This window comes from Ictalurus furcatus, chromosome 5, assembly GCF_023375685.1.
Source record: "Ictalurus furcatus strain D&B chromosome 5, Billie_1.0, whole genome shotgun sequence".
NCBI classification, from domain to species: domain Eukaryota; kingdom Metazoa; phylum Chordata; class Actinopteri; order Siluriformes; family Ictaluridae; genus Ictalurus; species Ictalurus furcatus.
The window spans coordinates 6,851,864-6,864,363 of NC_071259.1; the positions used below are offsets into that span (position 1 = coordinate 6,851,864).

At 41.6% G+C, this 12,500-nt stretch overlaps 1 protein-coding gene across 2 annotated transcripts in view; it reads left to right on the top strand.

Annotated features, from left to right (window-relative positions):
* The window catches only part of prdm16 (PR domain containing 16), a 172,787-nt gene that overhangs the window by 141,754 nt on the left and 18,533 nt on the right, over positions 1-12,500 (top strand). For both annotated transcript variants that reach the window (XM_053624508.1, XM_053624509.1), the window contains exon 4: positions 6,969-7,106. In XM_053624508.1, coding sequence (XP_053480483.1) covers positions 6,969-7,106 — 138 coding nt within the window. The remainder of the gene's footprint in view (positions 1-6,968; positions 7,107-12,500) is intronic.

Below are 12,500 nucleotides of genomic sequence, written 5' to 3' on the forward strand. Positions count from 1 at the left end.
CGAGACGTGCTTCGTGTCTACGTCTTTTATTTCTCGCACAAGCCTCCAGTTTAGCGTCAATCAAAGCGCACATCTAAATAATCGCACACTTCATTCGAAACGTGTCAAGTTGCTAAGTCATTGTGAATAGACTCACTTATGGGGTTACTGTAGCACAGAGTTTGGTCTCACTCCAACCAAGTGTCAGATACGGGTACAAGAGGTCTTTCCAAGTCATTCCAAATAAAGAAGTTATTCAGGTGGTAATAGGTTTCATTTTTTTTTGCTTATAGTTATGCTTATACGGTCAAACACCGTGTGATAATTCCCGACTTGTACAATGCAAACCAATCAGACACCAAACATGAAGGTCAGCTACATTTGTCCAAACTGTTCCTAAAACGATTCCCGTTCCTACGGTTGTTCATATTCATCTTTGTGAAGTATTACATTTTAAGCCTATTTTTAAAAAAAAAAATACTCGACTAGAGATGGATTCAGAGTGAACCCCCTTGTGTGATCAAATGCAGCTGGTGTCTCGGCTTCTATAAAGAGTGGACCTGCCACTGAAAGGAGGGATGTTTTGAATATTCGGAGATAGAGTTTAAAGATTTGATCAGACAGAGCTGCTCTGAGCCCTGCAGGCACTGGCGGTGAATCACGACGTCACGGCGCTCGGCTGAAGTGCGAGGCCGCTCGGGAGAAGCGGCCTCGGACTGTGATGAGAGAGTGATGGAGTGCGAGAGTGCACGTCTGTTCACGAGGAGGAGAGCCTGACCTTTCCGCTCTTTTCCCCTCATTTCCGTGCTCCAACTCTCTGTAGAGCGCGTGCATGACTGCCCTCTAGCTGCCAGAGAGTTAGAGGGCTTCATCTCTCTGTCTATTTCTCTTTCCCTGGTCATGTTTAGCAACACTGACTATGTTTACATGGACAGCAGTAATCTAATTATGAACTTATTCTGAATAAGACGATATTGTGATTAAGGTGTTTACATGAGTTGTTTTTAGAATATTCCTTTCATGTTCCCGTTGTACATGTTATAGAACATAGATCGATTAACGGCACACGTCATTACGTCACCGCGCCACGCCGTCCGACGTCCCTCCAGAATTTCACGTATCGACATACAGTCCGTCATCATTATGGTACCGTATACAGTTTTGGGTGTTTTTATTTTAAATTTTTACGAATGCTTCAAGTGCAGTTAATTATTTGTCATGCTGTACGTGCAAATAGACGACTGCTTGAAGCCGTGGGCTGCGTCCCAAAATGCGTACTTACCTACTATATAGTAGCCGAGATACATGTATTTCGCCTACTATAGGTCTATAGTAGGTAAGTACGCAGTTTCAGACGCAGCCGTGCTGTCTTGTTTGCCGTAAAACGGTTGAGCACTCCCGTGTGTGTACGTGTCCTGTCGCAAAACGCGGTGAAAACTCCCACACGACGTTCATAATGTGATTAAAGTGTGTACATGTCTATAATACATGTTGATAATGCGATTAAAACAGGAATACTCCACATGTCTTAATTCGATTTGTGTTTACTTTGAGTATGACTTTAATCAGATTAAGGTAATAAAAAATTGCTGTTTACATGGTAGCTTCTTAATCAGAGTATTGTCTTAATCGGATTAATATCGGATTACTGTTGTCCATGTAAACGTACTGACTGATACGGTTACTGATACCGATACATTCGAAACGAAGTCATTTGTTTCAAACGACTTTAGCATTTAGAGAGAAAATGGAGACGGGGTAATTTCATCCCGAATGTTGCTCCAAAAATACTGTATGTACATGTTTAATAGTCTTTTTTGTTTGTTTGTTTCTAGCTATAGAATTTGAACATTTGTAGTACACTAACATTTTAGAAAGCAAAGAGATGATTTAACGATTCGGTGCAGACCATTAGTGTAGTGTTGCGGTAGCTATTATTCACTCGAACGCTAACAGTATCCTCAGTATCGACAATTTCTGCATTTTGAAAATATTTCTAAATGGAGTTTGTCGTTTTCAGTATGTTGTTGTTCATTTCCGAATCTACAGACGTCGAGGGAAATGTCCACTTATGCCCTTAGAGAGAAGCGTCACTTTAAACCAATGCAAAGTTCTTCTGAAAGTTATCCTTGTATCCTCAAAGTTCTTCTGAAATGAGGAAACATTTCTATCCTGATAGGCGTGGTCTCTTCCAGGATGACTCCGCCCCATCGCCCCCCTCATCCACAGAGCATGAGGGCTCAATGAAAGGTTTAATGAGGATGTAAATGAAGTAAATCATATGCTATGGCCTTCACAGTGAACAGATCTCTACCTAATCCTATGGGAGATTTCGGAGTGTGATACTCCAGTTGAGTGAATATCTTTGGGAAGAATGTTGTTCATCGCTCCAGAGTCATTAAAGAGCATTAAAGAGCATTAAAGCTGTTCTGGTGACTTGTTGTGGACTAACACCTGACTAACACACTTTAATTATTTATTTTTCCTTTCATTCGTCACCTGTCTCTATTTTTATTTTATTTATTTTTTTGGATCCACTTTAATACTGAGCCAGATGTATTTTGTTAAGTGGCTGGTTTGATCAGGTCCGGTACAGATGACGCAACAGTGGAACATTCACTTACATTCAAATTCAAAAACTATTAGTATCTCGTTAATTATTAGTAGTAAGTGCTTTATATTTAGTTCTTATTTCATCTGAAAGTCAAGTCACGGTAAGACACATTGATTAAACACACTGCCTCATTTAGTGCTTTTGTTCTGATGTTAAACACACACACACACACACACACACACACACGCAAACTGGCACTTCCCCAGGATACTGTGAATTCTGTGTGTGTGTGTGTGTGCGTGTAACGCGGTGTGTGTGGCCCACTGAAAGATGAAGAGCTCTCTGCATTAGCCATTGTGTTCAGCTGTTCTGTGCAGAAGTGTTGGCAATGCTTTCCTGTTTTCGGCCATCTAGCACTCGGAATTCTTTCAACGTTCCTATATTTCTAAAGCACATCGATCCAGAAGCAGGAAACCCAACAGGCCCCATCGGAATGCTGCAGTAACAACTTCATCAAGGCTATCCGTGACAGAAATGCTGCACGTTATTCACTTCTATTACAATAGATTGCACTTATAATCACTGATAACTAGGCCCGGGTCACATGACCATATGGTATACCAGTAGATATCTGAATAGATGACCTCATGTTACATTTGTTTGAGAGCGTTTCGGTCGTTGTCAGTACTTCATAAACACTGAATAGCTGAGTGGGCGATAAAAATAAGAATAAATAAATAAAATCTCTTTTTTTTTGTACATCATTTAATTTTTCCTCTGATTACTGTGATAGCCGATTGTTGCATATTTTGATCATTTCTTAAAGTTATCTTGAACTATTATGCAATAATTCCCATCAATTCCGCAAATAAAACACACTCACACGTACACACACTCCAGTCCCAGCTTAGACGGTGTAAAGTTACCTCTTGACTCGCCACCTTTTAGTAACCCTGTACTAAGAACGAAGCGAAACGTTTCCACAATGTGGTTTAGGTTTGAACACTACCGCAGGGCTTTCTATAGACACACACACACACACACACACACACACACACACACACACACAGATGAGAGATAAGGTCTCTCACTGCGGCTTGCTCTTAATGCATTGTGATTTCCCTATCGTCTTCTGTGCAGAGCGGCACCCTAACACCCAGCCCAGGAGTGTGTTTTCCCTTAGCGAAGGTGTGATTATTTTAGCATAGCAATAAGGAAGCAAAAAAAAGGTAGTGTGTGTACACACTGGAGGCCTGTAAGCCCATGAGAAGCATGTTTGAAGGAGCCAGTTTAAATGGTTCCCTGTTCCAGGTAGTATAGTGCTGAAGAAATCATGTCTGATACGGTTGTAAAATATTGATATGTTACAGGTACGACTGGCGGAGTCACGACTGCAGGTGACGTTTTACAGGCTACTTACTTTGTTCACCGTATCAGTCATGCAGAAGTGAACAGCCTCCACAGTTAAAGTGCTGTGTGTGTGTGTGTGTGCGTGTGTGTGTGTGAGCAGCTGACAGTTTGATAAGGTTTCAGAGGAATTTCTGTGCACAGCCTTGCTTTATAGGTCAAATCAAAATGCTGGTGTTAGTGGTGTTACACTGTGTGTGTGTGTGTGTGTGTGTGTGTGTGTGTGTGTGTGTGTGTGTGAATGTTTTCTATCTCTCCTTTACTCTGTCGTTTCTCTTTTCTCGTCATCGCTTTTGCACTCCTGTAGTCCTTGTGCGTTTTATTAGCTTATAATATGTCCATTGGCTGGTTCAGAGGTCATACATTTTCTCCACACACCTTTCACCAGCATTAGTGTCAAAGTGCAGCAACACCAAAGTGCAGCAACATCACCAGCAATATTTCCTTCATTTAAAGGTGTTGAGAAGTAAAAAAAAAAATCTATATATATATAGATATATATAGATATATATAAACATTTAGGTGTGTTTCGTCACACCCTTTTCTCACCTTGTGACATGTATCCAAGCACAGAGCGAGCACCTGTGTTTTCCCTATGAGTCCATTAGTTTGGCACCAGATGAGGGTAATTAGGCTGTTAAAAAAAAAGAGCGCCAAGCGGCTCGGTAATCTTAACGTAGACGTAGGGGTTCATGGGAAAGGGTCACATGGGAAGTGAGGAAGAAATAGTGAGGGGTAGATTATCCTGATATAATCCTGACGTGCGCCACTACCTTTCCAGGGAAGTGTCAGTGTGACATCCGAGAGCTAAATAAACCAGCAGTTCTCTCTTCCCCTCCCTTATTCCTTTTCCCCCTTCTTCCTTTTTATTGTGTTGTACAGTACATAAATCAGCGTTCCACCTGGAGCCTGGAGTGTTTGCAGATTTCCAAACACCCAGAACACACCCCGAGCTACCTCTCAAGGTGTGTAATGTGTTTTCGAACCCTGCCTACGCCCAAGCGGCCCCAGCTGCAGCAATCCCCTCCACCCCTCCACCCAGCTCAAACTGTTTTCCATCTCTTAATAAAACATGCAGGATACCTGTAGCCAGAGTCACACTAGGCCTGTCGACAAGCACTCTCTCACTTGAACATGTTCATATGTGTGTGTGTGTGTGTGTGTGTGTGTGTGTGCATGAGTGTTCAGAGTGCAGGATCATTTCCTCCTATGCCTGGTTAGTTTTCAGTGACTGTTTTCGCACATAAACTGGGAGCCCTGCTCTCTATCATCCCAGGCCTTTTCCCATAAATTGCGGCAGCAGTAGCTCTCACCGAAGCAACAGCTTTACAATGTCATTCCTGCATTCGACAATACCAGGCCGAAAGCCTTTTTGTTAGTCAGATGAAAGAACGTGTTGTTAGTGCAGCTTCATATCTACCACCTCATGCCAAAAAGCGGCTTGAAACGTAAATAGATATAGTAAATGGCATAGCTCCGATTTATAATTTTATTAAATGACGAACAGCCCACCTGCTCCTATAACAGACCCCGATAAACGCCTAACACGTGAAATGTCAGGTTCTTTATCTCAATTTGACACTCATACAAGCTGCGTCTGTAGGCCGGTTATTTTAAAAAGTGAGGACTGTCACTCGCGTGACGCTGACCGAACCGAGTAACAGTCAAACCCTCGTTTTAGACATACAACATTCTTATCAACATTCGCACAAACCACATTTTTGCAGCAGTGATATTCTGAGTAGGGTGTTTAAAATCCACTTAAAATAGGATGCACGGTTTCGCAGCATTTTCTGCCTTTGAAATAAAACTCACCAGAAACCAGTGGCATCTTTTTTTTTCTTCTTCTTTTTTGTTTTTAAATGTCATTCTGTCTTTATATTACCCAGACATAATAAAGTAAAATAAAAACTATTGAAATGATTTATTCAGAAAACAAGTGGTACTGATACTGATCTTAGTGAATAACGAGGTTGTAAAATAAATCATATACGAAATGAACGTGCACTGTGTTATAATTATAATTCTTGTGTAGTATACTATAATATATTGTACTGTATTTTTATAGTCATGAGTATATATAATCTGTAACATGATTTTTATCTAGTTATAACACTCATTTTAGGTACAAGGAAACTATTAAACCTTAACAAGCGTCCGTACTGAATTTCCGAATCGCCGCTTTGAAGCGAAACGTTTCTAATAATCATTCTTCCTGTCGGCGTTTGAAAAGTCTCACTAAGCCCAAAAACATCGCACCATTAGATTTACAGCCGCTTGGATTTATGCTGCGTGGATATTTAGTTTCGCTCTTTATTGCTGACTGCCCACTTGATATTTTGTTTCAACTTGATAGAGCAGAACCAAATATTCTTTCGAAGTTTTTGTTTTCAAAGAGGTACACGGCAATAATTTAGCGAGGTTCTTTTCACTGTGGGTGGGGAGCATATTGATGGACGAGAGAGGGGATATTTTTTTCCCCCTCCCGTTTTTTGCTATAAATCTTCCCCACTGTGAACGCCGTCCACGCTCCTTCCGGTCATTTCCTGACATTCGGTCCATCTCCTCCTCCCCTTATCAACCCAGCCCCCCCCCCACCCCACCCCCCACCATTCGTCGTTCTCCTTTCCCTGCAATAAGTAACCGAACACCACAAACTTCACTTCCTCTGTGGTGTCGGGTTAGCCGACGCTGATCAGGCTGGGTGTCAGGGGGTGTGTGGAGATGGAGCACTTTTTCACTCCAAGAAGATTTAAGAGCTTATTTGGTCTTTAAAGGGAATTTTCACTGATATACCTTGAACAGCTTTCAATATGTGCCAAAATGGCAAGGGAAATGATGTGCATCGTATCAGGGTTTAACGCCGCTCTCTTAAATACATACAACTATTTATACAAATAATCCCAAACAATTTATTTTAATTTGATTTACTATCACTTTATAGCTTCAATATAGACTCGATATCATTTTGACATAATGTGATATAATCAGCACTGTGTCTGTGTGTGTGTGTGTGTGTGTGCTACAGGTAGTGGACGACATGGGCAATGTGAAGTTCTGCCTGGACGAAGCGCTGGAGGCTAGCGGGAGCTGGCTAAAATACGTACGGGCAGCGCCATCCTACGAGGAGCACAACCTGGCTGTTTGTCAGATTAGTGAAGATCAGGTCAGCTGCCTTTCCTTGTCGTGTTTGCTCCACTCCGTTCTCTCTTCTCTCTGTGGCTCTTTGTCTCACACACTCATGTTTTTTTTGCTCCTCCATTCCATTCACATTAACGTGTAACTCCGTGTCCTAGCCACAAACCTACATGTCAAACCACAATCCCGTCTCCTAAAAGGGATATTTAAGCATATTAATAATTGAAAGTCTCTTATAGCCAGATCAAATCATATTCCTTTCCCAGAAGCAAGACAGAAACTGGCCTCATGACAAGTCTCAGGTTTGTACTTGTCGAGCGAAAATATGTCGAGCTTTTAAAAATGTCCGTTCATATAACACCACCTTTCAGACCAGTTGCAAGGATTTGAAGATAGTATTGATGAAGTCATGAGTCGTAAATCAATGACTCAGCCTAAGTAAATAAATGTGATTGTGTGCTGAAATCTAGCTGCGGGCAGACAAACACACTCGCCATCGCAGTTCTCACTACTCACGGACTGGTATTGACACAGTGAATCGACTAAAGCTCGAGCGATCCTCGTCCAGCGTGTTTAAGAGACGCGCGGCAGTTGGTACTGTCAGGAAGACTTGGAGAGGACCTGCTGATGTCACGACGCTGACTCTCCGACAATAGATAACAAACAGGTCTATTGTTTGCACAGGGCCGTTCTCAATGTCTGCGTGTCAACGGAAATGAGTCAACACTCCTATAAAGAAGTATACGATATAAGTCCGGAGAAGAGGACACCACTCACACCTGGAATTGCGCGAATATACTTCCTGTCTTCTTTGAAACGCTGGGTAGGGATTTATTGTCTGCGAGATAAGATACCTGGTAAATCAGATACGCACGGTTTTAAATTTCACATTTATTCACGAAAGCCTTTGTGTGCTTCTGTATATGGTTTATTAACCCTCAGAGGTCTGCGCCTAATTCAGCTCGTTTTCGATACCTAGATTTGATAGGGAATACAAATTCCCGCATTTCAAATACATATGTGGTGTTTTATGTTGGGGATTTTTTTCCCCCAGCACACTATGGTGATGCAGGATGACTTCATTTCCACCTTGAAAACCGAACAGAGATCAGTAAAAACGCAAAACCTTTGAGTCCTGGCTGTAATCAACAAAATAACAACAGCAACAACTACAAAATAATCTGTGAAGATATAAGTGGATTTACAATAGTGTTTTTTTTTTTGTTTTTTTTTTACGTTAAACCAGATGCAATTTAAAACGATGCAGAATAATGAATAAATTGGTAAATAATGTGTAAGACACGATATTTCACAGCACAGACACTGTTGTGGGTTAAAATGTAAAAATGGTACAGGAGACTGTTACGGGTTTAGAGAAGGTGGGATCTTTGCTCTGATTTTGCTGTAAATATTTATATACTTTTTTTGCTGCAAAACCGAGTCAGTTCCACAGGTCTGCTTGTTTTTGTCTCCGTCGAGTACTTTAGTGGTCAGCTACTAATGCCAGTTTAGACCATGTCCCCGTCTGGCTGAACACAGAGCCTCAGAGAGCAGCAAAAGCCTTGGCCTTTGTCCCCTTCCCCTTTATTTTTTCCTCTCGTTCTTTCTTCCTTTCTGTCCCTGTGCCTCCACTGTCGACGGGGGCAAGCAGCGTGGTCACCATCCTCTTTGAGCATGGCACGTGAAACATAAGCCTTACAAACAAGGGACGATGGGAGGGGGGCCGGGGGACGGCCTCGGAGACTGACAACCAACAATTGACTTCAACTAGCAAACCTGATCATTAAAGCCCTTTCACTTGAATGACCAGCCACTGCTGAGCTCAGACGAGAATAATAGCTCCTGCTGAAATAAATGTATGGTTTCTGTTTACTTTTCCTCTTCTTTTGGACAGCTAGCTGTTTTTTTTCTCCCCTCCTTTTTTTCTCTCTCCCTCTTCGTTCTTTTATGCACATTTTATGCGGTGTCTTGCAGCCCACGGCTTATTATTTATTCAGAAAGGCGACACAATGCAAAAATGCATAATTCATCGAACTTTGGACTTTGCCGTTCTATTTGAACATGCACAATGCATGAGTGCTATAGGAAATATGTGCACGCCCAGCAAATTCAGACGTAGCCGTAACCTTTTAAAACTCGACCCAGATCATTTATTTACTTGTTTACACATTTGTCGTTTGCGTCCCGGTTCCCAAAACACACACACAGCTGACCATGTATAATGTATTTCATTCGCCAGGTCCTTTTTTTTTTTTTACCCCCACTCTCCTTACTGTGGTTTTTGTGCCTGGGCTTTTTAAACCTAATCTGGATGTCAGTGGCTGTCACTTAAAGTGTGAATGGCTTTGAATAATAAGTGTCACCTACACTGAGAATGGTGCAACACTGTTAGCAAAAAAATAAATAAATTCACAGCTACGTTTCACATACTGTAGTTTTTGTAGTGTTATCTACAGAGGTGTCGCAAAACTGCCACTCGAGAGCGAACTTTTTAAAGACGCGTCAACAGGGAGACTGGAAAGCGCAGACCCGAGATTAGATTCACGGCTTAACACCCATTCTAGGGAAGAATTTAGAAAAGTGTAGCGCAGTTAAGAGTTAAGGTGATGGAGACTCGAGTGTATTGGGAAGCTGACGCTGATAGCAATAGCAATAACGCTGGTGAAAATGTCGAGCTTTTCCTCCCTGGATTAAAGCAGCCAGAATGTTAACCCCCTGACCCTCAGCCATCATCTCTCGAGACGCACTTAAACTGTTTGTCATAACAACCGAAGACCTGCCATGCCATCTCCTTCTGTTTGTGAAGAGGCACACACACACACACACACACACACGTCTATTCCCACAGTTAGACGTTGCCTAAATAAAGGTACTGGAATATAAAGGTTTTGTTCATTCCGTGTTTTTTTGTATAATGTTACATTTTTTGTTGCTGTTATACTAATCAAACCTAATCAAGCTTGCGTTGTGTTTAGTCTAGTGTCTCTTAGTTACAAACCACCGAACAACGGTCAGTTTCCTGGGCAAATGTTAATCCTAGTCAAGACTAAATTTGACTTTTCACAAGAGAATCATTATTTAATACTGCAAATTAGTCTGTAGACAGATATATATATATATATATATATATAGAGAGAGAGAGAGAGAGAGAGAGAGAGAGAGTACAGAGGTCACATGTTCCTCAGTATATTCATTCCACATTTAGAGTGAAAAGAAGGCACCTTGCCTTGTTTTATCATCATAAATATTAGCAGCGTGAGCTGATTTCTTGTTTCTTGTTTCACTGTCGCATGGCTTTTGTACGATATGTTAATGGACAGATCTGAAAATCATAAATGGACGTCCAAACACGGTTGAAATTTCAGCTCCTGCCTACTATGTGTGTTTCTGAACATGTTTACGGCTGCCCAAGTTTATGCATGTGTTCACTTTCTTGTCAAAGCACACTCATATATATGAGTGCGTATGTCTCTGTGTGTGTGAGTGTGTGTGTGTGTGTGACACAGGGGGGATTATAGTGTGTCACACTAGTGATGGATGATGCATCTGCCCCCAGCACTTGAAAGCGATGTGAGGAGGTCAAGATGCCCCTCTCAGTGCTGTCGGATCCTCAAAAGATTTACTGTAGAGACAGCTTCGCACCATCATAATGGATGGCTTCAGGGGGAAAGCAAGACATTAGCATATGCCTGCAGCAAGCGTGCACCGGACTCATCTCGGTTTAACAGCAAACTTTAGTCTGTGCTTCTGCATGTAACCCATTCGAAGTATGTGACATTTCCTCCATCAAATAAATCCATTAAAGCAAACGGAAACAGTTTTCGTGTGGCAGACTCAGACTTTCTCCCAAAGATCTCAGATGAATCAGTTATTCGTTTGAATATGAAAGTGCAAAAAGTGGTAGCTTATGGTAGCAAAATAATTTAGCTGTCGTATAACAACAACAACAATAACAAAAAAACTGTATACGACAGAGTAAAATCAAATCAAATCAACAATCAAATCAAATATCGTAAACTCAGATTAATATCTCTTTAAGCATTGCATGTAGATGATTTTAGACAGTTTTCCATGCATTTGGTTTGATTTGCCCGATTTTAATCAAATCATTTATAATTAGCCTATTACATAATTATACTGCCATATTCACCTTGAGCTTCATTTCAGAATTTTCTGGCATGGTGTAATAGAAAAACTGTTAATGTTGTATCTTAAAAATACAACATTAGGCTACATAATACATCATTTACACTTATGAAATGATTAATTGCATAATTGGGCTATATACAGTGGTTTAAATGATGGCAAAATACCTCATAATAATAATAATAATAATAATAATAATAATAATAATAATAATAATGAAAATTGCCTTTATCCCACACATGCTCAGTAAAAAAATGTTTCATCGATATTGTATTAAATTTGTCGGTTAAATTATATCATTAGTGTTTCCTCTGACCCTCTGTAAATATTCGTTAGTATTATTCTCTTTTTTTGTAGCCCAAAAGGACTGATTACTGTAACGCTATTTTATTTTATTTTCAATGTAATTATTTATTTTAGAAACGATGATTTATTTTTAGAAACCGTAAAAATCATTATGGCAATCTGGAGTTTGTTTGCGAGAGTAAATTGTGAAAATGCGGTCGGTGAAAAGCCAACAAGCAAAACCAGGTGTGTGTGTGTGTGTGTGTGTGTGTGTGTGTGTGTGTTAAACGCGAATCTAAAAAAGCTCTCAGTTAAGCATCGTTACCATGGCGATAACAATCAGCGCGTGCCGTTTGTCCGGTATGATAGTGTTAAAGGCGGGTTGGGTTCACAGCAGGAGGCGCGCTTTGTGCGTGTTGTGCGTTTGTGCGTTTTGTGCGTGGCTGACAGATGAATCTGTCGGTCAGAGGAGGGGAAGATAACGGGGAGGGTCCTCCCGCGCGGCACATCACTCCGTCCTTTCAGCTTGTGAGATAAGAAGAGGAGGAGTGGCCGGGCCGGGAGCGCAGGGCCGTGAGGGGACTGTCGCTTAATGAACGAGACGCGCTCAGGTCCACTCATCGAAACACACACACACACACTCACACATACACACACACACACACTGCTCAGCTCAGCTGCAGAGAGAGAGATTACTGAGAGAGAGAGAGAGAGAGAGAGAGAGCGGGAGCGGTGAAGACTCACTCTGTCCCCGCTGTCTCCTCCTCCCGCTGCTGGGCGGAAGAGTCCCGGCCTGCCGCGCGCTGCCTTAATGAGACTATGGGTTGTGTGGTGAACTCTACCGGGACGGAACTGCTGCTGCGACTGGAAGCGCTGAGAACAACCGCCCGACAACTTCCCCAACTCTACCCGTTCACGGAAAACAAAAAGGTCAGATACACTATCCTTACCTCCGTCCAGCGCTGCTGTAATAATAATAATAATAATAATA